This window comes from Dicentrarchus labrax, unplaced genomic scaffold (assembly GCF_905237075.1).
Source record: "Dicentrarchus labrax unplaced genomic scaffold, dlabrax2021, whole genome shotgun sequence".
Classification (NCBI taxonomy): Eukaryota; Metazoa; Chordata; class Actinopteri; family Moronidae; genus Dicentrarchus; species Dicentrarchus labrax.
Window position 1 is genome coordinate 33,890,127 of NW_026136711.1, and position 26,184 is coordinate 33,916,310.

At 38.7% G+C, this 26,184-nt stretch overlaps 2 protein-coding genes across 15 annotated transcripts in view; both read right to left on the reverse strand.

Moving 5' to 3' along the window:
- Positions 1-12,850, reverse strand: part of LOC127372504 (CMRF35-like molecule 8) — a 38,481-nt gene extending 25,631 nt beyond the window's left edge. For 4 of the 14 annotated variants that reach the window (XR_007886684.1, XR_007886682.1, XM_051416305.1 and 1 more), the window contains exons 1-3: positions 10,118-10,300; positions 9,298-9,606; positions 8,653-9,026 (exon numbers count right to left, since the gene is read on the reverse strand). Coding sequence is in view for 11 of the 14 variants with exons in the window: in XM_051416305.1 (XP_051272265.1) it covers positions 8,653-9,026; positions 9,298-9,606; positions 10,118-10,157 (723 nt within the window). In the remaining 3 variants the exon portion in view is untranslated. Of the gene's footprint in view, positions 1-207; positions 353-3,399; positions 4,535-4,835; positions 4,889-5,137; positions 5,228-7,090; positions 7,271-8,584; positions 8,604-8,652; positions 9,027-9,297; positions 9,607-10,117; positions 10,310-12,726 lie in introns of those variants that run through there. The other 10 variants (XM_051416309.1, XM_051416318.1, XM_051416317.1 and 7 more) reach the window with 10 other exon arrangements.
- The window catches only part of LOC127372507 (polymeric immunoglobulin receptor), a 31,210-nt gene extending 6,844 nt beyond the window's left edge, over positions 1-24,366 (reverse strand). The window contains exons 1-7 of the mRNA XM_051416319.1: positions 23,990-24,366; positions 16,644-16,952; positions 16,224-16,538; positions 15,924-16,034; positions 15,703-15,789; positions 15,054-15,103; positions 14,358-14,655 (exon numbers count right to left, since the gene is read on the reverse strand). Coding sequence (XP_051272279.1) covers positions 14,380-14,655; positions 15,054-15,103; positions 15,703-15,789; positions 15,924-16,034; positions 16,224-16,538; positions 16,644-16,952; positions 23,990-24,029 — 1,188 coding nt within the window. The 5' untranslated portion in view covers positions 24,030-24,366 and the 3' untranslated portion in view covers positions 14,358-14,379. The remainder of the gene's footprint in view (positions 1-14,357; positions 14,656-15,053; positions 15,104-15,702; positions 15,790-15,923; positions 16,035-16,223; positions 16,539-16,643; positions 16,953-23,989) is intronic.
- Between the last annotated feature and the right edge of the window lie 1,818 nt (positions 24,367-26,184).

A 26,184-nucleotide genomic window follows, 5' to 3' on the forward strand; every position in this document is an offset into this window, starting at 1 on the left:
GTGTTGGATGAATTACTCAAAGTGAGAAGCAGAACATATATGCCTTCAAGTGAATTTTAAAAGTAGCAGTTGGTTTGTTTTAGTTTGTGAATTAGTACGACTGTCACTGTGACCAGTATACAAATATTAGTTGAAACCAAACCACAGGATGTAACAGTTAATCTAATGTCTAATATCAGGAATCAGGCAGTATTAATGTTTCTTTACCTGTCATCAGGGAGAGGAGCAGTAGAAGAGAGCTTCTCATTTTGATGATCTTGGATGATCAGTGAAACTACTGAGACTATTAAACTCCAGTTTGTTTGTCAGTTCCTCTTCTCATTTGTTGGTTGATCTGCACAGCCGCATTTCCTGAGATTACATTTTTGGTTACTTTTAAGTAATACGCCCACCTTTGTGTCTTCTTCCTCTTTCTTTCAGTATTTGTATATCACAGCATTATCTGTAACAGTCCCAGCAGAACTGCTCACTGTTTAACTGAGGTTTGTAGTCAGAAAGGTTAGTTACATGGTTTGATTTGAGTAAAACCAGAGTACAAGTTCCTTTGAGTAAACATTTGTTACCTGTGTTATTTATGAGTTATGAGTTGTTATTAATTGTGTTCTCTTTGTGGTCCTCAATTCTCGTTTTCTTTGTGAGGAAATGTAGTTGCTTGTTACATTTTTTTTTAATTATGTTTCAGTTGTGGGCGGCTGTGTCTCGGAGACAGAGCAGGTTGTCCATTATTTGGAAGGTTGTTCCATCCATCCATTGTATGAGCTGATATTGTAGAGAAAACATGTTGTGAAAAATATGTAGTCAGTGAACATTTTACTGATCTGTTCAGTATCAGCATTTTGCTACTTGGCAGAGACGTTAAGATTTCCTCATGATGAGTACTTTAAAGAGTGCAATGTTAGGGACTAATGTGGTTGAGTGGCAGTGGAAGGAGTCACCGGAGTGTAGCAGAGAGGTTGAATGATGGTGTAATGAATGAATGTAGGAAGTGGGGACAGTTGGGGGGAAATGGGTCAGATGAGAATGTGGGTAAAATGTTCTTTACTTCCTAAAACATGAAGTGACCAATAATACACAATGCAGTAGGTGGAGCCTGAGGTCCTCAGACAGCTGAGGCTGATGAGCAAATTTAGATTTTAGTTTTGTAGGTTTTTTACTTAACCGGCCTCAAAGTAAGTGAAATTTTATTTATATAGCACCTTTTTGACACAGAGATCCAAAGTGCTTTCCAAACAACAAATAAATTAACATAACAACACACAAAAACACAAACAATGAGCATATAAAAACAAAACAAGATAAAACCAGAGGGAAGGATAAATTAAAAGAGACACGACAGATGAGTAAACAAACAAGGAGATCTATAAAAGGCTTGTAGAGGATTAAAACAGTCCACAGATTCAGTGAATCTCAGTGAATGGGGAAGACTGTTCCACAATGTCGGGGCTAAAACAGCAAAGGTCACCTTTAGATTTACAGTTAGAGAGGGGAACGGATAAAAGGCAGAGATTTGAGGAGCGGAGTGGCCGAGGAGTGGAATGAGGAACAAGAGATCTGAAATGTAACTGGGGGTCATGAAGTGCCTTATATGTAATCAGTAAGATCTTATAGTTGATTCTGAATTTTACAGGAAGCCAATAAGGGCAAGAACAGGAGTAATGTTGGACCCACGGCTGGTTCTGGTTAAAAGTGGCGGCTGCATTTTGGACTAACTGCAATCGGTTTAACGAAGCCTGACTGAGGCACGTGTAGAGTTACAGTAATCTAGACAGGAGAAATGAAGCTGTGAATTAATAGTTCAAGATCACTGGAGGACAGGAATCTTTTGATTTTATTTCGTAGCTGCAGGAAACTGGACTGGACAAGTTTTGTGACATGAAGGTCAAATGTCATATACTGGTTGAAGATGATACAGAGATTCTTAGCAGTGGGTTTGATATTAGTGCGTAGTGGTCCAATAAACTGATCATTTTCTGGTGTATCTGTATCTACATGTTGTGTTCCTGGTTTGTATGAGCCATCTTGTTTGTCTTGTTTTTCTTTCTTGTGTGTCTGTCAGTAGTTTGTAACTGTTGTTCTGTGTGATTGTGATGACCCCTCCCACTCTGGTTGTTCTGTGTATTTTTCCCTTTGTTCCTGGCAGGAGACCGAGTGGCAGGGGTGTGGCTATTAGATGAGGTACACCTGATTCCTCCCTGATTAAAAGGCTTTAAAGGGGGTTGATCAGTTAGTTATCTCTCTCTCCTTCCAGCTAGCAGGTCCTGGCTTTGTTGCGCTAAATCCCATTACCTTTTTCCACACACAACACTTCACTAATATCCACACACACACACTCACTACACTACTGACAACACTGACATATATATATATATATATATATATATATATATATATATTTTTTAATACTTTGTTTAGAGTGAATATTGGTTAAATAAATGTATTTTGTCTTAAACACTTTAATTATTTGTGTGCTCTCCTTTGTTTTGTATGAACTGTGAGCAGGTTCATGACAGTGATATAAACATATACGGTACAATTTGTTATATCAATTATAGAATGAAGACAACCACTCTAAGCAAAGGTAAACCTTGTATAATATCACTATATAAACTATTTTAAAAAATCAAATACAGTGTTGAAAACTATTTAAAATAAATAAAGTGACACATTGTACAAATGCAGGATTTATGTAAAAAGTGAAGATTTTAAAAAGATTCATCTTTTAATAATGAAACAACAACTGTTGCATAACATATTGCACATAGTGTATACTGTATATACGGAATATACCGATCCACCATAACATCCACCTGGGCTCCCTGACTGGTCCCAGACCAACAGACTGCTCTGCACTGTGTGTTCTGACCCCTTTCTATCAGAACCAGCATTAACTGTTTCAGCAGTTTGAGCTGCAGTAGCTCGTCTGTTGGAACGGATCTTTAACTGTCTATAACTACCATATAACTCATGACTGTACATTATTATAACTATTATATAACTATCATATTAACTCGTGTAGTGAATATTGTTCACAGTTGTTGATTTAATGGTCCTATTTCAGGTGGTAGTTGATGTATAATTTTATAATCCAACAAGGCTTTACAGAGAAATGTAATGACTGTGACTACAGGGATGATACATATGTTGAAACATATCTTACTTACTATTATCTATCTGCTCTTTGGGATGTTCTATTTTACAGGATTACATCCTCCCCAGAGCTAAATACAACCAACAGGATGTAAACAACAAGCCTTTTTTTGACATTGTTGGTTTACGTTGGTAAACCACGATGCTCAAATTTAGTTGACTAAAATGATTGCGTCATTCTAAACTAACACAAGATGAGTGTGTTGCTGCTGGTGCTTGCAGGGTAACAATGATAGGACCCAAGTGCAGTGCTGACTGGTGGAGTACAGTGGTTTATTGCAGCAGAGACAGTTTATACAGGCTTACAGAGTCAGTAGGACTGGGTATCGTTCAAAATGATACTACTGATACTGATACCTTCACGTCAATACCGGTTCCTGACACAAATTTTATAATAATTTTTTATCAAAAAGAAAATACATTATACATTAGAGTAAAATTACTCACTTCAATGGAGGAGGCTGTTTAAAAACCTGTGAGCGGCGGGAGAAACTGTCTTTACTCACTTAACTCAAGCTGGATAACTATATTAATATTAATAACAAACAGTATGGCAACAACACGTTGAGTCTAATACAAAGAAGGAGAAGAGAACGACTGTACAATGTTTGTGGTACTAGGAAATAGTGACAGAGTGAGACCTGTTTATTGGCGCATGGACGCTGATGAGGTTTTACTCTGTTGGTGTCCTTTGATTGATGCAATGCTGTTGGTGCCATAAAAGTAGAGTTCGGTACCCAGTCCTTATAATGAGACAGACTAGTGTCAACACTAGATAGGCCGTCCAAACAGGGAGTCAAATCCAGAGGATTTGTCACTATTCATAACATAAATAATAATAGGAATAACACTTATAATCAGTAATTCCTTCAGAAAGAACATGAATATAGACAGAAGCATTCAAATATGCATAAACTTCTGGATGATTAATCTGGATGACTAAGGACCCAGAATCTAAATATCTTGATGTAATTCCTGAAGTCTGAGCTGGATTTCATTGTCACAAATGATTGATCTATATCTTGGCCAAAGGTTTAGTAAATGTAATGACTTCCTGCTCAGGCCGATGTTTCCTCATTGCTACTTTGGTTTGTTGACTGTTGAGTAGAGCGGATCCTCTGGAGATCTGGATGGTTCATTGACAGTAGAGTAGGTTGGACTTTGGCTGTTCTTCACAGTAGAGTATTCACAGGCAGAGGAGCTGGGTTTGAGGATCACTGCCTCACCACCAGCTTTATCAGAGCTGTTTTTATTTTCAGTTGATGGTAGAGTGATGCAGTGAGGCAGAGGGGTTTGTGGGAAAGTTGGCAGTGGCATAAATCGTGGTCACTGCATTTCCTGAGTCTGGCTTCTGGACGTAGTCCTGTACCTCCTCGTAGACATAATCCTTCCAGGAAATAATGAAAAATACAGTGTGAACAAATCATATACAGCCATAACATTAAGCACTATGGATACAAATTGTGGTTAACATTGTAGGTTAAATCACAAACAGGGTAAAGGGCCAGTGTGTAACATTTAGGAGGATCTATGGATTTAATATCCATAACTATGTCTTCATTATAACAGGATCACCATTGCTGGCTAATACTGAAACTGTTTATGTAACATACGTAATTCTAACTCTTGCTCAGTTTCTCCAGCAATATGAATATTATCATATAACAGTTATACATTTATACACTGACCTCTCTGGTGTGCTCTGCTGCTCCATTTCTTCTGTGTTTTGAATGTGAACATCCTGACAGAAAGACATGGAAGAGAATAAAAAACAGTTGCACTTGTTGATGGTTTTGTATTTTCCAGTTTGGTTTCATTGAGTAGGATTAAACAGCCACTGTGTATCCCAATATTTATAGACATAAACCAACTTCCAGACTTAAAGAAAGTCATGTTCAGTCACTACTAACGTCATATAGTGTATCTGCTTTGGCTGTTTTTAGACATCACAACTGTACAAGATGGAGATGTCGTGAATGTGGTTTCTTACGTTTGTAGATAAGAATCAAGATGATCACAAACAGCAGCAGCAGCAGTACAGCAACACAAACAACCAAAGTAATGACGACCTGAGAGCCACCTGCAACACAAAGCACACAACAAAGAATAAATCCAGATCTGTTTAAAACACAGTCAACAAGTGTCTGAGTTGAGGAGTTTAAAGACCAATTTAAAGGCCTTATCTAGAGCCAGTGTTTGAATTGTACAAATATAAACATGAACATCCTCCTTCTCTTGCTATCAAATGTGCTCTCTTACCATTTCTTTTAGGTGAGATAATTTAGCTGCTTCAGTTTCAGGATATTGATTGTGCATGCTGGCTCACTGTTGTGGTTTACTGGGACGACACATTAAGACTACAGGCCAAAGTGGCCCAAATCAGGTTTTCTCTTTGCTCACCTGTGAGTCAGATTTATTTTTATGTATATTTACACTTTGGAATCAAATCTTTTCAATTCTGATTCAGGCCACTTTTATATGTGGTCCCAATCAGATCCAGTTGTGATGTCTTTGTACTGTGACCTCAGTGTGAACAGTCCTATCAGAATTTCTGTAACTTTTATATCGCTCTATATCGACATTCATCATGCGGGTCACTTTAGGACCCTGACCTGTTTACACTGGAATCTGATCTAGGCCACATTTAAAAAGTAATGTGAACAGCCAAACAAAAAAATAAACTCAGATCTGAGCATCTAAATCCTAATCAAGTACTTAGGCTCGCAGTGTGAACGAAGCCTTTGAGACATTGTTAAATCAGAATCAGAATCAGAAATACTTTAATAATCCCAGGGGGAAATTATTTAAATTAATTATTTAACAGTATTAATAACTCCTGTACATTTCCAAAGTTAAAATGCTGTGAAAAACGTTGAGTGTGTAACATTTTAATGGATTAGATTAGTTTATTTTAGCAAACAATCTCACTAATTGACATTTTTATATTGTGTTTAATCTGTACAAACACCTCTGTGTAAAAAGCATTAATAGTGAATTATAAAATAAATACATTACATCTGTTTTCCTACTAAAATGAGTAGGAACTTGATCAACTTTTAAAGGTTTTTATTGTTGCCTTCCTGCTGTCACATCACTGCAGTGTCACTCTGAAGGGAAGTGCAGGAAATGAACATAAGAGCATTAACAGCAACCAAACCACAGGTTGTCTGAGTCAGTCAGTATCAGCTCTTGTCAGGAGCTGGAAGTTAAAGTCCCCATTTAGTTAATGTTAATATCTTACACTGTACATCACCTATACGCCATTATCTGTCCCAACAATGACAAAAAGACAGTTTTTAGGTATTCTGCTGCTTCATGGGAACTTTAACAGACCAGTGTTGAGGATTTAGAGGCATCTAGCAGTGACGTTGCAGATTGCAGTCAACTGAATACTGCTGACCCGACAAGAATGTAGTGGAAACTATAGTTTCTGCAGATGTTTGGTTTGCCTGTACTGGACTGCTGGAGAAACATGATGGACCCACTCCCTCTGTAGATAAAAACAGCTCATTCTAAGGTAACTAAAACACAATCCTTCCTATGTTCTGGTATAACGAAGGATAATAGTGTTATTAACTTTATGTTTTAATTTGAGTAAACATTGTAAGAATAGCAAATGAAAACGTGTGTGTATAAGCACAATACACATTTTCTCTCCCCCACTCTCACTCTGAATGTCAAACCACTTCCTTTATTGTTTTCCTCCTCTGTAACTGTAGCTTTTAATCGTTCAGAAACATTCAGTATCTGAAGGGTTCATTTCTTCTTCTGCTAGGACTCATTTTGGGAGAGTCAGTATATTGTATATTTATTAAAGTAATTTCATAAGATAAAATATTTAAGTCCAGTTGTAATCAATAATGACTGTAGATTTCTTTTACTGACCCTCCTACAATCATAACCAGGGTCAGATTACATCCACACAATAAAAAACATGACTCACCTACAGTCATCAAGAATCTGTGGAAGAATGTGTTACTGCGTTTTGTGTCAGTGCTTCCTGCTCCACACCAGTATGTCCCACTGTCGTCTGCTGTTACTTCTCTCACTGTTATGGTGATATTTCTCTCTTTGTCTTCCTTCATGGAAAACTTTGTGTTCATCTTTTGCTGTACAGTGTTTACTAGAGGTTGACATATACAGTGCTGTGAAAAAGTATTTGCCCCCTTCCTGATTTCTTATTTGTTTTGCATATTTGTCACACTGAAATGTTTCAGATCATCAAACAAATTTTAATATTAGACAAAGATAACCTGAGTAAATACAAAATGCAGTTTTTAAATGATGATTTTATTTGTTAAGGGAAAAAAGCTATCCAACCTCACCTGGCCCTATGAGAAAAATAATTGCCCCTTAAACCTAAAAACTGGTTGTGCCACCCTTGTCCAGGTCCTGAAGCAGCAAAGCAGCCCCAGACCATCACACTACCACCACCATGTTTGACTGTTGGTATGATGTTCTTTTTATGAAATGCTGCGTTAGTTTTACGGCAGATCTGACAGGATGCACATCTCCCAAAAAGTTCAACTTTTGTCTCGTCAGTCCACAATATTTCCCCAAAAGTCTTAGGGATCATCAAGATGTTTTTGTGATTGTGTGACGAGTCTTTGTGTTCTTTTTGGTCAGCAGTGGTTTTCACCTTGGAACTCTCCCATGAATGCTATTTTTGCCCAGTTTCTTTCTCATTGTTGAATCCTGAACACTGATCTTAACTGAGGCAAGTGAGGCCTGCAGTTCTTTAGATGTTGTTCTGGGTTCTTTTGTGATCTCCTGGATCAGTTGTCGATGCACTCTTGGAGTAATTTTGGTAGGCCGGCCATCCCTGGGAAGGTTCACCACTGTTTTCACAAGTTTTCTCCATTTGTTGATAACGGCTCTCACCGTGGTTTGCTGGAGAAATGGCTTTGTAATCCTTTCCAGACTGGTAGATGTCAATGATTTTGTTTCTCATTTGTTCTTAAATTGCTTTACATCGTAGCATGATGTGTTGCTTTTTGAGATCTTTTAGCCTACTTCACTTTGTCAGACAGGTTAAGTGATTTATGGATTTAACATGTCTGGCAGTAATCAGACCTGGTTTTGGCTAGTGAAATTTAACTCAGCTTTCCAAACAAATTGGTTAATCACTGTTAATTCATGATTTGACAGGGGCCAGGTAGGGTTGGATAGCTTTTTTCCTAAATAAATGAAATCATCATTTAAAAACTGCATTTTGTATTTACTCAGGTTATCTTTGTCTAATATTAAAATTGGTTTGATGATCTGAAACATTTAAGTGTGACAAATATGCAACACAAAAAAAAAGAAATCAGGAAGGGGGCAAATACTTTTTCACAGCACTGTATATAGATCTTCTCCCTTACAGATACATTTCTTTATTGGAGCACCATTTTTATATTCACACCAGTATGTAAAATTCTGTCCAATAGTTAGAGACCTTGTGAAGTTTTTAATATCTGTAGACAGACAGCATTGACTGTATTTAACAACATATTTCAGAGAGACCTCAGTTATATGTGTGAGTGAATCAAACCTAGAAGTGTCAGATGTGTGCTGCTCACCTTCAACCTTCAGTTGGATTTTTCTGAGTCCAGTTCGGTAATTTCCTTCATTCACTCCACACCAGTAGAGACCAGCATCATGTGAGGACACATTACTGATGGACACACTGAATCCTCTGTTGGTTTCTGTGAGATTGTATTTTCTGTTTGACTTTACAGAAGAGCTCGTTGATAAAATCTCCTCACAAGTGAATTTATTCTCTCTGCAGAGAAACTTGTCACTGAACCTGTGTTTGTTTTCTGGATAATCACATGTGATGGTGGTTTTAGCCGTTCTGTACACAGTTTGGTTAAATTGTCCCTGGCAGCCATCTGTCTCTGCAGAGAAAAAAGAAAAAGGAAAATATGTGAAATCTGTTCATTATGTGGAATTTTATTTCCAAAGTATGGGGAAAATTTCTTTTTTTTAGATAGTTTGCTTGTGTAATAGCTCAGTTCTTTTTAATCTATCACCAAACTACAGCTCCTCCTTCAGTCATTTTTAAAATATGCTGGGAGGGAAAGTTCTAGCTCTTTAACATAGTTACACAGTGAATTAACAAAGGACATTGAGAGAGAGAGAGAGTGAGTTATACAAAAAAAATCTTACCAGCTGCCACTTTAACTTCATCTTCAACTTCGTCTGGTGAGTTCTGGTCTTGAAAAAATTCACACTCGTATTCCCCAAAGTTCTCCTGTTGAAGTTGTTTGATGGCCACTTTGAGTCTTTTATTTTTTGTATCATGATACAGAGAATATCTGCCTTTGTTTTCCCACTGATCCTTTTGAGTACTTCGTATTTCTGAATTGTTTGGAGGAACTACATCGATTATTTGGTATGTTTCACTTGCTTTATATTTGCAGTAGAATTCAACCCATCCGTCTCTGCAAACCTTCACTTCAGTTGAGGCCTCACAGCCTGTAGATCAAAGAGAAAAGTTATTGTGAATATGACCGATATCAATAAAACACACACTGTCTGGATCAAACACTTAATTAATCACAGATTTGATTGATTTTTATTTATTTATTCAGGTAATTTCTGAGAAAGATCTGGAAAAGCCTCCGTTCCTAAAATCTCAGTATAGATCTTATAAAATACATTTATAATATTATTTTTGCATTTCTGACTCAACTGAGATGTCTCTACTGCACCGATGTTACTATCTGTAAATTATATATGAGCCTATTTAAAGGCTCAGTAATGAAAATAAATAAATGAATAAAACTTAAATAAAAAGGTGATATATCATCAAACTGCCAGAATCTTAAAAATTACAGTGATATGAATTTTGTTCGTCTGCCCAACCCTCCTTTATATTACAACCCATAAATGTTACCCCCTGTCCACCATAAAAGGTTTTGTGTTATTTCTTTACAGAATATGTTGAAAAAAGATTTTTAGAGTCAGGTATTAATAATGTTTTTACCTGCCATCAGTGAGAGGAGGAGCAGAAAGATCTTCATCATGTTGGTCTTGCTGCTCCTTGGTCATATTATTAAACTCTAGCTGGTTATTTCACTTCTACAGTCGGTCGGTCTGAAGCGTTTCTTGAATGTCTGTTGTATGTTACCTAAACACTGGTCCTTCCCCTTTATTTTTATACTCCTTCCTCAACAACCTGCAGATCAGACAAAGACAAAAGTTCACATCATGTCAGATACTGAGACAATCCCAGAGCTACTGCAGCAGTCTAAACTACTATCAACTGTGTTTTAAACTATTTTGGACTTCTTTTATGTAGTTGTACAATAAAACTACCCTTCTGCTATTATTTTTATTTTCTAGCTGTTAGTAGGCCTGTCACGATAACAAATTTTGCTGGACGATAAATTGTCCCAGAAATTATCACGATAAACGATAATATTGTCGTTCCGATACCATTTTCATCTAATATAATGATAATGGCATAATAATGCAGGTACACCTTTTCAGAGATCAATAAACTTTTATTTCTAAACAATATGTAACACTGGAACTGGAAGACATTTTAAATATCCACAAGGAATGAACAAAATAAATAAAATGGACTCGCTGTTGTACAGTTGTGGAATTGTTGTTTGTGACACGTATGTTCTCCCAGGCAATTCGTACTGGTTGTCAAATGTTTACATCATTCGCCGAAATGCCGGCTTTTCGATGATACTAAAGGGCAGCATCTCCTTAGCAATGAAGCAGACTACACTGTCTGTGAGTGTGCACCATTTTGCACTGTCCTGTTTGTACGTTGTTTGTCGACTAAACGCCCCAGTGATTGTGTACTGTCGAGAAGCCGGAGACGGCCCACCTGTGGTAGTTTTTTTCCCAGCTGGGAAAACTGCATCGGATGGTTGTGTTTGAGGTGCATATGCATGTTTGTCGTGTTGCCGCTTTTAATTTATACTTTTTTTCCACAAATGCGACATACCGACTCGTTCAGGTTTGGTGGTTCACCTCGGTCATTCGGTCAGAATCCGAAGTGTTCCCACACTGCAGCTTTGGCTTTGACACTAAATCCATCTTTTCCTCCAACTCTCAACGGGCGTTTTCTCTCGTTATACTCCTCATGCGGCTCTTTTGCTGTACTCTGTGGTAGGCTACACCAGGAGTCTCGCCTCCCCACACAGAGATTGACAAGTGACTGACACGAGGGTTCACTCCTCGTTATGCTAACGAACCAAGAGGGGTCACCTTTTCACCGGAGTGCTCATCCAGTCTCTTTGGTAGAGAGAGAGACGAGGAAAACAAACAAGCATGCAAATGGAAATTATTGCGGCCGAAATAATTATCGAGCTCATTTTATTTATCGTGCGATTAATTGATTTATCGCATATCGCGACAGGCCTAGCTGTTAGCATTAAATTGTCTGTAATCAATTTACCTGAAAGAGGTTTCTTGTAAGCTCGAACCAACGGATCACCTACTGGAGAATTTTACATCTTTTAGCTCAGTGTTTTTGGTTTTAAGCTCGACTTTACTGTTTTGGTTCACTCACTGCTCTCATCCATACACTGCAGGGTTTCCCACAGGCTGACAGTTTATGTGTTGCTCTCCAATATTAAGCTATTGTAAACATTTGAAACCCCTTACTTATTTGTTAAATAATACTTATTTCCTTCAGTAACGTTACTGTTTTCCATACAAGCCACTTTATCTCTCACACACACACACACACACACACACACTGGTACTGGTGCTCTGTCTCTCTGTTTGTGTCTCTGTTGACTTTCTTCAGCAATAACATTTCTAAAGTTGCCCAAAAAGCACAACTCGCATTGGGTATTTTTTCACCAACAGCAGGTGAGCAGTGTGTGAAGGAGACTCATCCTTTCCTGGTCTGTGCTGGTAAAATAAACATTGTAACTGCGCCACAGAGCGTCTGTCTCTGTGTGTCTCTGCAGTGTGACTGTCAGTGGACTGTAGGAGGGGCAGAGAGAGGGCAGTTACTACCAGTAGTTAGTCGATCGTGGATATTACTCTCTCTCTCTCTCGCTCTCTCTTTTCACATCATCACAATTTTAAGTTGTTTTTTTTTTTCGTGAAAATTAAACTTATGATTCAAAAAGGATCATTCCCACAATCAATCTGTCCTAATAATTTCAATATGATGTTTTTACCACATCGTGCAGCCCTACTCTGCACCATGGAAGCTAAATCATTAGTTATTCATTTTCATAATTAACTGCCCCTTATTTTTTGTAAATCACAAATAAAATAGAGAATATTTGTTTGACAGCCCTAATTTGAAGATTTGTCTGTGTTATTTAAAGGCCAACACTTATTGGATTAACTAGCTAATGAGTTTAATGATAGCAAGGCAGCAGTTTTAAGACTTTTCAGGGGGTTTGTGTTGTCCATCTGAAAACCTCTCATGATTATCAGTAAGTCATCACAGGCAACGGTTCTGGGATATGTTGAGAATGATTCATATCCAAACACGTCTGACAGCTTCATATTCTAATACATTATTTTATTAAACTAGCCGAAAGCAAACCACAGGATGTAACAGTTAATCTAATGTCTAATATCAGGAATCAGGCAGTATTAATGTTTCTTTACCTGTCATCAGGGAGAGGAGCAGTAGAAGAGAGCTTCTCATTTTGATGATCTTGGATGATCAGTGAAACTATTGAGACTATTAAACTCCAGTCTGTTTGTCAGTTCCTCTTCTCATTTGTTGCACAGCCTCGTTTCCTGAGAAACGTTAATATGCCCGTCTTTGTGTCTTCTTCCTCTTTCTTTCAGTATTTGTATATCACAGCATTATCTGTAACAGTCCCAGCAGAACTGCTCACTGTTTAACTGAGGTTTGTAGTCAGAAAGGTTAGTTACATGGTTTGATTTGAGTAAAACCAGAGTACAAGTTCCTTTGAGCAAACATTTGTTACCTGTGTTATTTATGAGTTATGAGTTGTTATTAATTGTGTTCTCTTTGTGGTCCTCAATTCTTTTGCAAGTTATATTTTATGAGGAAATGTAGTTGCTTGTTACATTTAAAAAAAAATATGTAGTCAGTGAACATTTTACTGATCTGTTCAGTATCAGCATTTTGCTACTTGGCAGATACGTTAAGATTTCCTCATGATGAGTACTTTAAAGAGTGCAATGTTAGGGACTAATGTGGTTGAGTGGGCTGGCAGTGGAAGGAGTCACTGGAGTGTAGCAGAGAGGTTGAATGATGGTGTAATGAATGAATGTAGGAAGTGGGGACAGTTGGGGGAAAGACGAGAGCGAAACCTAACCAACTAAAACCCGCAGTAGGTGGAGCCTGAGGTCCTCAGAGCCGGCTGTTAGCTGTAGACAGCTGAGGCTGATGAGCAAATTTTGCTTTTATTTTTGTAGCTTTTTGACTTAAACAGCCTCAAAGTGTGAAAGGTCAAATTTTAGCATCTGTTCATTTGAATGTTCCTGAAGTAATGTCATATTTTATGGTTTATATGTAATCACATGTACAGTACAATTTGTTATATCGATTATAGAATGAAGACAACCACTCTAAGCAAAGGTTAACCTTTTTTAATATCACTATATGAACTATTTTTGTTAATCAAATACAGTGTTGAATTATTCAAAAGAGAAAAAAAATGACACATTGTACAAATGCAGTATTTTAGTAAAAAAGGAACATTTCAAAAAGATTTGTTTTTAAACAATAAAACAACAACTGATGCATGACATATTGCACATAGAATAAACTGTATATACAGAATATAAATTACATTAGTATCAGTCTGCGGGTGATGTTTGGTATCAATGTTTAAAAAACTGTTGACGTACTGACTGGTTATTACTTTAATCTAAAATGTTTATATTTGATTTACAATATTCTTGTAGCATTCAGTATTTGAGATTAAAGGGATCCATTAAAACAGATAAATACATGGCACGACTGTAATTTGTGTAAATAAACTGACTTTACTCGTGATAATATAAGATAAATCAAGAGTGTTAACATTTTTGGTTTCAGGGTTAAATCCATGTTTTTTCCAAATAGTCTTTAATTCAAAACCACGAGTCCTCAAACTTTACATTTTCATATTCCTGTAATTGTATCTAACCTTACCCTCAATATGGACCAGTTCAACCAGGACCGACACATTCATGTTACTTCAGGGCCCAGAGTAATGTAATTTCTAAAGTCTGTGTATTGTTTGAATATTAAAACACAAATCCCATCACAAATGAACGAGGTGAAAACTGCCAGGACCTTCCTCACTGTGGCTTGTTGACAGTAGAATAGAAAGGGTCTGCAGAAGATCTGGATGGGTGGTTGACCGTTGAGTAGGTGGGATGTTGATCACCGTCGTTCACAGTAAAATATGTGTTACCACCAACGTCACCAGAGCTGCTCTGAAAGTTGATGTTGGAGTGATGATGTGGGGCAGAAGAGGGGTTTGTGGGAAAGTTGGCAGTGACATAAATAGTTTTAAGTGCAGTTCCTGAGTCTGGCTTCTGGGGGAGCTCCTGTATCTCCTCATAGGTACGATCCTTTCAGAGCAAAACACAGGATGAATAGTTCATATGCATCAATAATCCTAACAATAAGCATTAACCATACAGTTTAACATCATCTGGTTTGCCCCCAAAACTAATAATTGCTCTTTAAACCTTTTGTTTGTCTCCCCCTTCTGGCAGTGAGAGTAATTACACATAAACACAAGAAGACTTCTTCCACAGTGTGTTACAGTCAGTGCTCAATACAAAATCCAACTGATATCAAACTGTCTTCGTCTGTCATTGAGATAGACGTCGTAGGTTGAAGTAAATTACAAAGCATTGGTTGAAGACTTTAAATTAAAACTAACATACATTTTTGATGCTTGTGGCATCCTGCATCTATGTGTCCGTTTCCAATTACAGACATTTACATAAATATATAAACTTACCTCTTTGTTGTTCTTTGCTTCTCCGTTTCTTGTGGTTTGTAAACACAGTCCTGACAGAGAAAAATGAGAAAACAGAAGAACAATCAGGATCTACTGACCAGGGAAGAACCAACACAGTTACACCTGCTAATGTTTGTTTTTAAAGCCTTTATGATTTAACTATAGTATACACACAGTTCTTGGGGCTTTTTTAGGGATTGTTGTGGCCTAAAATGCCTGATTCCACATCAGATTTGAGACATTGCGATGCCTGTTGTGTTTTTTTTGCAATGATATTGTGAGAGAAAGTGAAAATTAGAAAAATGGTTATGATTTTTTTGCTGTGAATTTAATTAAAAATGTAAAGCTTATTCCGGTGAGAATAAAATCACACAGTTTGAAGGGTAAATGTGAGACGTTCGTGTTGCACATGTCTGCGTGGTCTGAATCCTCACAACTACAAACGAGAACGTGAGTTTGGTGACGTATGGCTCAATGTTTTGTGCAGGAAACTACAATGATTGGTCAAATTTGTTTAAAAAGTTACAGTGACAGGACAATTAATTGGTTTATTGTTGTGACTGCAACTTCTCCGAGGGGCTGGTAAGTGTGTATCCTGAATGTGTGTTAATGTGTGTGTTTGATATTGTGCAAACTGGAAATCTCTTACCTTTGTAGAAAAAAAGCACAATGAGCAACAGCGCCAGCACAACGACACAGATGACCACAACAATGGTGACAGTTAACACAGAGCTACCTGCAAGAGAGAAAAGCACACAACAAAAGGACGATTATAAACTTATTTAAACAACTATTAACACAAAATCAATAACCGTAACATCTTCCTGCCCCTCTGCCTCTGCTGCAACAGCTCTCAGAAAACACTCTCACCACCACTCTCAGCAGGTGCAACGGTTGATTGGGTTGAAGCAACCGACAATGTAGCAACAGGATGATCGGATGTTGATGAAGTAATAGAGGGTGTCGATGTGGTTGGAGACACTGAAAATAGATTTAACAGATTGCAGTGAAGTGTAGAAAATAAGAAATATAATTTGGTAAAATCTGGTAAAGAAAATCCATAAAAAAAAGAAAGAAAATGCCATCATGAACCTGGTAATCAAATTGTCAGGTTTACATATAAACAGGAGTCAGATTACATCCAAACAATAAAATAATGTGACCACTCACCTACAGTCAACAAGCATCTGTGGAAGAATGTGTTACTGCGTCTTCTGTCAGTGCTTTCTGCTCCACACCAGTATGTCCCACTGTCGTCTGCTGTTACTTCTCTCACTGTTATGGTTACATTTCTCTTTAATTTGTCTTCCTTCATGGAAAACTTTCCGTTGTTCATGTTGCGCTGTGCAGTGTTTACTAGAGGTTGACATATAGATGGATCTTCTCCCTTACAGATGAATTTCTTTATCGGAGCACCATTTGTATATTCACACCAGTATGTAAAATTCTGTCCAATAGTTGGAGACTTTGTGAATGTCCTAATATCTGTAGACAGACAGCATTGACTGTATTTAACAACATATTTCAGAGAGACCTCAGTTATATGTGTGAGTGAATCAAACCTAGAAGTGTCAGATGTGTGCTGCTCACCTTCAACCTCCAGTTGGATTTTTCTGAGTCCAGTTTGGTAATTTCCTTTATTCACTCCACACCAGTAGAGACCAGCATCATGTGAGGACACATTACTGATGGACACACTGAATCCTCTGTTGGTTCCTGTGAGAGTGAATGTCCCGTTTGACTTTACAGAAGAGCTTGTTGATAAAATCTCCTCACAAGTGAAATTATTCTCTCTGCAGAGAAACTTGACACTGGACCTGTGTTTGTTTCCTGGATAATCACATGTGATGGTGGTTTTAGCCGTTCTGTACGCAGTTTGAAGAAATCCCTGGCAGCCATCTTTCTCTGCAGAGGAAAAAGAAAAAGGAAAAAATGTGAAATCCGTTCATTATGTGGAATTTTATTTCCAAAGTTCGGGATGAAATGTCTGTTTTTGAGATAATTTGCTTGTTTAATACCTCAGTTCTTTTTAATCTATCACCAAACTACAGGCAGGCTTTATTTCTGAAATGTCTTTCAATCTCTGTATTGTGTCGTTGACTGAATGTTTTTATTGTTGTTTTAACAAACTTCACTCTCTTATTGACACAGATAATAATAATGATAATAATAATAACAACAACTTTTGATTGATTGTTTGATTCATTGATTGATTCATTGTAATTAATTACTAATTGACTGAGATTGATTGATTGATTGTGACTGTGATTGTGATTGAGTCAATCATAGTCACAGTATTACCAACAGTATAGAGTATTGATTATTATTCATTTATTGTAAATATTGTTTTCCTTTATTGTTATTATTATTATTATTATTAATTCCAAACGCTTGCTTTGGCAATATGTAGAGAGAGAGAGAGAGAGAGAGAGAGAGAGAGGGAGAGAGAGACAGAGAGAGAGGGGGGGAGAGAAAGAGACACAGAGTGAAACATAGAGAGAGAGAAGAGCAGAGAGAAAGAGGAAACAGAGAGAGAGAGAGAGAAAGAGGGAGAGAGAGAGAGAGAGGGAGAGAGAGACAGACAGAGAGACAGAGGGAGAGAGAGAGAGGGAGAGAGAGACAGGGAGAGAGAAAGAGAGAGAGAGAAAGAGACAGAGAGACAGGGAGAGAGAGACAGGGAGAGAGAGAGAGAGGGAGAGAGAGACAGAGGGAGAGAGAGAGAGAGGGAGAGAGAGAGAGAGAGAGAGAGAGAGAGAAAGAGACAGAGAGACAGGGGAGAGAGAGACAGACAGAGAGAGAGAGGAGAGATTTTTTTTTGGAGAATTTAAAAAGAGAGACAGGTGTGAACTTTAACTTCCACCGGTCACCCGGCACAACAGCTCTATGAGCCCACTGCTGCTCAAAACATCTGTATTCCTGTGACCCTTGGAGAAACAGCCTCAGTAGTACAGCACAGAGAGACGGAGTCAGGTAGATGACATTTTAGCCTCACCAATAAAAAAATTTAGGAGTGAACATTTTTTTTTTTTTTTTTTTTTAAACCAACTCAAAAAAAAAAAAAAGGGGAAAAAAAAGACACCAAATAGATTAAAAACACGAGTTAAAACGTTAAAAATGTCTGCCAATCTCCTGCACTCAGTAAAAACATGGAAAATGTTCTCGTCAGTCCAGAATGGGCACTCCTTTACAACACTGTGGTTAAGAACAGATAAAAGGCATTGGTGGCAATGGCACCATGTAAAATCCTCCACTGGAGGTCTCGTTCTTTTTTTTAGAGGAGGTTTGTATAATGTTCTCCACTGGGGCTCACCCACCCAGCCTCTCATCCACACACTGCGCTCTGTCACACAGGCGAGTTTTGTGGATAGTTTTTACACAGTTTGTGTACAGAGTTTTTTGTCAGTCTTGTGTAGGCTCAATGTCCTCCCATCATTGTGTCTCGGAGGGGGCCGCTGAGCTCTGTGAAACCAGGGAAAGTAGATCTCGGGATAGGGTCTGTGGGGTCGCTCAGCCTCTCCCCTGCCGTATTTAGGGAAGGATTCTCTCCTTCTCCGTCACCTCCTCCTCAGAGCTCTAGGCTCCTCTGCGTCACCGGACAAGCGCACCCCAGCACAGAGCCCAGAGAGTGGACATCTGTGAGCTCTGGTCCTGCTGCATCTATCAGTTGTTTGAGGCAGACAACTCTTGAGCTGCACAGCACCCCATCAGCCCAGGCACGGTGCTGCAGCACACGTCCATCTTTGCACCACAGATTATAGGCTCCTTTAATAACCAGTGAGAGAGTTACACTTCTCACTTCTTTTACATTTAAAAAGCCCCAGGATTTAAAAACACCCTGATAAAAAGGAGGCAACCCACCTAACTTTAAGAATTTAAAATCAGTTAAAAACAGAGCAGCATCCAGCCCCAGGTTATTGACACGCCTGAGTATGCAGCTGGCCACGTCTCTCCACCAGATCTTCAGGTCCGTCAGATACTTTTGAATGAACTGGAGCCTGAAGGTGGCTGTCCTGCTAGCCAGGTGGACCAGGCCCTGGCCCCCTATCTCTGGATAAAAACAATACAGACTGTGGTATCCAGTGCAATTTGTTCCAGAAGAAATTGACAATCTTCACCTGGATCTGGGCAATGAGACCTGTTGGAGGGTCCAGACAGGCTAACCGGTGCCATAACATGGAGGCCACCAGATTGTTTAAAATTAGGACCCTCCCTCTAAAAGATATTTGTGGGTGAAGCCACCTCCACTTAGCCAGTTTGTTATCTACTGTTTCTAAAATGTTTTCCCAGTTTTTTTTCCAATGTCGCTGTTCCCAAGATAAATACCGAGATACTTTAAGCCTTCTCTTCTCCATATCAGGCTTTGAGGGAGAACAGGGAGGCCCTCCGCCATTCACCAACAGCAAGAGCCTCGCTCTTCCTCCAGTTCACCCTCGCAGCCGACACAACAGAAAACTTCTCGATTACAGAATTTAAAACACACACATCCTGTTGATCTTTGATAAAAACAACGACATCGTCAGCATAAGCAGATAAAACAACACTACTGTTAAAACCAGGTAAAAACAGGCCTCGAACAGATGATCTTATCTTTGTAGGAGGGGTTCCAGGGAGAGTGCATAGAGCATCCCAGACAGGGCACAGCCCTGCGGACGCCTCTATGCACTCTAAAAGGCACACAAGCCACCATTAAACTTTAGCACACTCTCAATGTCACTGTACAACACCTTGATCTTGGCTATGAGACCAGCGCTGAACCCAAACCTCTCCATGACCTTCCAAAGGAAGTCGTGTTCAACAAGCCTTTTCTTGATCTAATGAGATCAATCCAGTGTTTATGCCTAATGAACTGGAGACCTCCAAAACATCCCGAATGAGGTAGATATTATCTACCATAGACCTGCCGGCACACAGTACGTCTGGTCCCGGTGGAGAATCTGCTCCATGGTTCCTTTCCACCTATTAGCACTTTGAGACAGTATTTTGTAGTCAGTGCAGAGGAGAGAGACAGGACGCCAGTTTTGATTTTTCAAATGCCTTTCTTGGGCAAAAGGGTACAATACGGCTCTCCAGAGGTCCAACAATCTCATTAAAAATTATGGCCAAGTTTTCCCAGAAGGCTTTGTAGAACTCTACAGTGAGGCCGTGCCTGGAGCCTTTCGTCCCTGTGCTCTGCGTGCCGAGCTCTTGTAGTCAGTGGCTGTCGAGCTGCTGGTTAGCCTCTCTAGACACCTAAAGAAATCCCCCAAAAAACCCCCCCCAGTTTTGTCCTTCAAATCCTTAACTCACTCTCAAACAATGAGGCGTAAAACTCCACAGCTCTTTGCCTTATCAGGCCTGGCTCTGTCAGCTCTTGCCCTGTCTCAGAGAGAGAAGAATTTGTCTCTCTGCCTTGTTTCTTCTCAAGCCCAAAGAAAAAATCGATGGAGCACCATCTCCGTGATGTTTAACCCGGGACCGGACCAGCGCACCCTGTACTTTAGTGTCCAGCAGGTTGGCTAAAGCCATTTTTTTTGATTAGTCTTGAGGATTTATTTATGTCTCCAGATCTCTGATAGATCTGTGATGTCGCGTGTGACATTGGCTGCTGACATAAAGTTTAATTTGAACCTTTCCATGGTCCCACACTGCCTCAGAAAAACTTTTTTTTCTTTAAAAAAATTAAAAAAAAAAAAACCTCCTTGAAAGATTTATCAACAGTTAAAACAGAGTTAAAATGCCAATAGGCACTTTTGGGTAAATGTTTCTGATAAAAACATTACATAAAACCAAAAAATGAACAAAAAAACACTGGTAAAATCTTACACATTTAACAACACTGACTCTGTGCTTAAAAACATAAAAATCAAGTCTGGCCAAGAGATTCTGTTTTTCTAACGTGGGACCATGTATACTGTGTGTGCATCCTTCTCCACACCCACCAAGAAAGGAGGGAAAACCAAGGATGCTGGATACTGGATGAGGCTCTGCATGGTTGCGATCTAAAATCTCATTTTCAGTACAATTAAAATCCCCACCCACAAATAAATAATCCTCCGGGCCAAGCTGTTTAAAATATCATTATATTTTAAAAAAATTTTCCCCCTCCACCTTTTTTTAAAAAAAAAAAAAAAAAAAACCATAAAATGTTCAAAACGAGTTAAAAAAGACACCTCCCTCCACAACATGCCTGACCAGAGAGGTTGGAGTAAAACCTCTGGAGAACAGGAAGCCCACTCCTCACTGAGGGTGGTGTTATGGGTTAAAAAATTTTTTTTTTTCATTCTGTTCAGTCTGCCTCGTTTCCAACATACTGTGAGTTTCTTGTAGAAACAGAACATCAATATGTTTATTTTAGCCGTTTAAACACTAGTCTCTTTCTTGTTTCTCTGGCACCATTGACATTCAGACTGCCCACTTTAAAAACATTCATAATGATGGAGATGTTAAGAACAAGACTAAAAACAATCAATGAAATAAATAAGAATAAAATCCCTACATTCACCATCATTAAAAACTGAGTTGTTTTCTGACTTTAATAATCAGTTTTTCAGTCTGAATATTTCTTGGTAGTCAGCTCTGACTCTGCTCTGTGTTTCACAGTATACCTGGCTGAGTTATAGAAACCCTGCATATCAGGAAGTACTGTTCTAACACTGGCTTCCTCATCCCTTTAGTCTGTTGTAAAAAGACTTCAGTACATTGGCAGTATACACCTGAGCAGCAGCCTGCTGAGTGTGAGACAGGTCACTGCTGTCAGACACACACCCTTCACTGTCACTGCTGCAGATAGAGCTGCTCTGTTCTCTGCAGCACTCGGTTTACCGGCCAGACGTCCGGCTTTACCACCCACCTCCCGTCACATGCTTCTCCTCTTACTGCGTGTTTGGCAACCACGACTCACAAGCCTCCATCTCTTCCCTGTTTCCCGTCACTGTTTTACCTGTCTCCCGACTCACCTACAGCTCACCTGCCTCTCTCGCCTTACCTGCTTCACACTGTTTACCACGACCTCAATCCTTCCAACTCACCTGTTTTTTACCTGCCTACCCAACTCCCTACAACCTCACCTCCTCACCCAACTCACCTACAACCTCACCTGCCTCCCCAACTCACCTACAACCTCCCTGCTCTTTCCCACCTGGTTCCTACCTCTTCTGTTCACCTGTTACTTTACCTGCCTCCCCACTCACCGGAACCTCACCTGCCTCCCACACCTTTTCCCATCCTCGACCAATTCACCTGCATCTTTATCTAAATACACCTGTCCCACCTTACCTGTCCTCCTTTCCTCCCCTCCTCCCTCTCTCTTTCTCCGCCTGCCTCATTTTCCCCTGTTTCTCTGCTCCTGTTTTTCTTGCCCTGCCGCCAAGCCGCCCGTGCGGCTACATCGCGCAGTCACGGCCTTAATCAAATGTCCTTCGCCACATCCAAACATTTGTGATATGTTCAGAATGTACTCAAATCATCCACACGGACTCTGAACCGGTAATCAAACTTTCTTTTTTTGTTGACAACATAAGAGTGTCTCGTGAGACACTACATGTCTCAGGAGACTTACGCCGACAGACTTTTCTTATGGTGACACCACCTTTCCTTCTGACAGCTCTTTAATTAAGAATTCATCACTAATGAACGGGGAACATTTACAGTGATCCTTTAGCCGCTGTATCCGTATCACCGTCAAACATCCCATTCACCGTAATGCCCGTCTCCCCAACCTGTTCACCTGTTCTACCTTCTCCGACGAACCACCGACTGTTCATCGGCGCGGACTTAGCGTGCCCATATTTCCCACGGCCTGTACCCTCCCCCTGCCAGAGCCGGTCCGGTTTTAATACCGTGCTTCCTGTGCCTGAAAACGCTGCTGACGCATACCCGCCTCGCGAGGCTGACAAACAACAAACAAACACTAAACTAACCAACAAACAACCAAACACCAACCAAACAACACTAAACTAACACAACTCATTCCGAACACAACACAACGAAAATATACCAAAGAAAGAAATGAAGAGAAAAACACATTCTCCACCTTCACTCCCCCACCCCCCCAGAAAGAAAAAAAAAAAAAAAGAGAAAGAGGGGGGGAGAGGAGGGGAAAAAAAAAAAAAAAAAAAAAAAAAAAAAAAAAAAATAAAATATTATTAACTTTTGTCTTTTCCACTTGTATTCCCCAAAGTTCTCCTGTTGAAGTTGTTTGATGGCCACTTTGAGTCTTTTATTTTTTTAATAAGAATACAGAGAATATCTGCCTTTGTTTTCCTACTGATTCCTTTGAGTACTTTGTATTTTAGGTTTTTTTGGAGGAACTACATCGATTATTTGGTATCTTTTATTTTCTTTTGGATATTTGCAGTAGAATTCAACCCATCCGTCTCTGCATCCCTTCACTTCAGTTGAGGCCTCACAGCCTGTAGATCAAAGAGAAAAGTTATTGTGAATATGACCGATATCAATAAAACACACACTGTCTGGATCAAACACTTAATTAATCACAGATTTGATTGATTTTTATTTATTTATTCAGGTAATTTCTTAGAAAGATCTGGAAAAGCCTCCGTTCCTAAAATCTCAGTATAGATCTTATAAAATACATTTATAATATTATTTTTACATTTCTGACTCAACTGAGATGTCTCTACTGCACCGATGTTACTATCTGTAAATTATATATGAGCCTATTTAAAGGCTCAGTAATGCAAAATAAATAAATAAAACTTAAATAAAAAGGTGATATATCATCAAACTGCCAGAATCTTAAAAATTACAGTGATATGAATTTTGTTCGTCTGCCCAACCCTCCTTTATATTACAACCCATAAATGTTACCGCCTGTCCACCATAAAAGGTTTTGTGTTATTTCTTTACAGAATATGTTGAAAAAAGATTTTTAGAGTCAGCGCAGTAACATTAATTCATCTGTAATATAAGTTATCAGGTATTAATAATGTTTTTACCTGCCATCAGTGAGAGGAGGAGCAGAAAGATCTTCATCATGTTGGTCTTGCTGCTCCTTGGTCAGATTATTAAACTCTAGCTGGTTATTTCACTTCTACAGTCGGTCGGTCTGAAGCGTTTCTTGAATGTCTGTTGTATGTTACCTAAACACTGGTCCTTCCCCTTTATTTTTATACTCCTTCCTCATTATACATTCCTTCTCTAAATAACAGTTACGAGGAAATGAGTGGTGAGGCAAAGCAAGAGAACTGCATCAGAAGTAGTAAAATAATAGGAAATAACTTTTATCACATATGAGGAGGAGGCAGTGAGCCGCATCATTGATCATTGTTTAGCTTTTTTAGATATCATAGTAAAATAAAACAAAATTTAAAAAATAAGTTAATTCTATCTACATATACCATCTATAAATGTAAAAATAAATTAATGGGAGAATAAATGGAACTTAATTTTATTAATACATAAAGGAGAAGTTGGGATTTGAACGGTGTTAATATCAGCAGACATTGTTCTTTAAAGCCAGAAGCTACTAAAAGTTTATAACAGAGACATATAGGAACTGAAAACAGTTGTGATGACTCTACATATGATTTAAATGATAATAATAAAATGATAGTAATCATGATACACCCCACCCACTGTCTACAGGTTGTTTTACAGTCTTGCATCATCAAACTTAAACTATATAAAGCAAACAGGATGTGAATCATATTAAATTCCCTTCACAATGCAAATTACCAGGAGAAATGCTCACTAATGAGGTGGAACCTTACACTTAGCTTTCCATATGTCACACTTTAATCAAGAAACCTGCACTGACCATTAAATCGTTCACATGAAAATCTTTGTAAATCAAGATTGTTGTTAAACTGGATGCCACCAAATATCTACAGCAGGGGTCGTCAAATGCTTTGTCCGAGGGTCAGAGATATTCTAAAGCGTCAGACTTTCAAATGAAAAAATGAAATCAAGTTAGGCCTAATTAATTTAATTAAATATTTTCACTTTAATTTTTGAATTCAATTCAATTTTATTTGTATAGTGGCAATTCATAACAGAAGTTATCTCAGGACACTTTTCAAAAAGAGCAGGTCTAGACCGAACTCTTTATAACATTCTGTATTCTTGTTTAAATGTTATTTTTAAATGTTAATTGTATTAGCCTGTCACCTGTGTGAATGGACCTCCACCAAGGAGCTAGTTCACAGAGTTGTAAGTTAAATCAAATGTAACCAGACCTAACCAGGGTATCTGGTGATCTTCCCAATTACGTTCATGCTTTTACATAGACATACTAACCTAATAACCTCTGTTCCCTGTCCTCACAGCCACAGTAACTCACTGTCACTCCTGCCTGCCCGAGCAAGGTGCAAGAGGAGAGGGAGAGACGCTGCGCTGTCAGTGTCCTCTTTCCAGGCTGTCATCAGTTATAAATTTGCTTTACACTTTGTGACAGTGTTGACGTGAGCGCGTATGAAAAGTATCAGTTGTGTCTCACAGTCAACGTGTGAGAGTTGAGAGCTTGTATTTTTTCCTGCTCACATTTTATGAATTCCTTAATATTCTGTGGGCCGGATGTGGTCTCTGGAGTGGTGCTCCTGGCCACTCAAAAGTTGAAACTGTCTTACCAAGAAAAACCACAGCATCAGTTGTTTCCACAAGTGCAATATTTGTTTACATTGAAGTGATAAAGCCCTCTCGCCTCTTGTTTAATTTGGAAGCCTTGTTGTAAAAGTTTCTTCCTTATCTGTGGACATAAGAAAACATTGATGAACCAAATTTATTGAAAAGTTGAGGTCAAATATGTGCAAAAAAAAATGTAGGTGCACCCAAAATTTCCATTGCGTCGCCTTTAACGCCGTAAGGTCACCTTTTTATCGCTCTCCATAACTTTCATATAATGTGAATGATTCTCAAACAAGAATAAGGTGTAGAGAAATGCTTGTCTTTATTAGAAGCACAATAAAAAATAAAGTGTTTAAAGTGCTTCACTGAGCTGAAATTAAACGTTTCAAACTAAAACACTGAGCAAAATAAAACATTTCTATATAAAAGTGCTTGTGCTTAAATTGCTTCACTGAACTGAAATTGAACATTTCAAACTCAAACATTTCAAGTAAAATAATTATTAATGATAATAATAATGATTACTACTACCTGCCGCTGAAATGCAACTGGGAGAGGGGCCACTTTC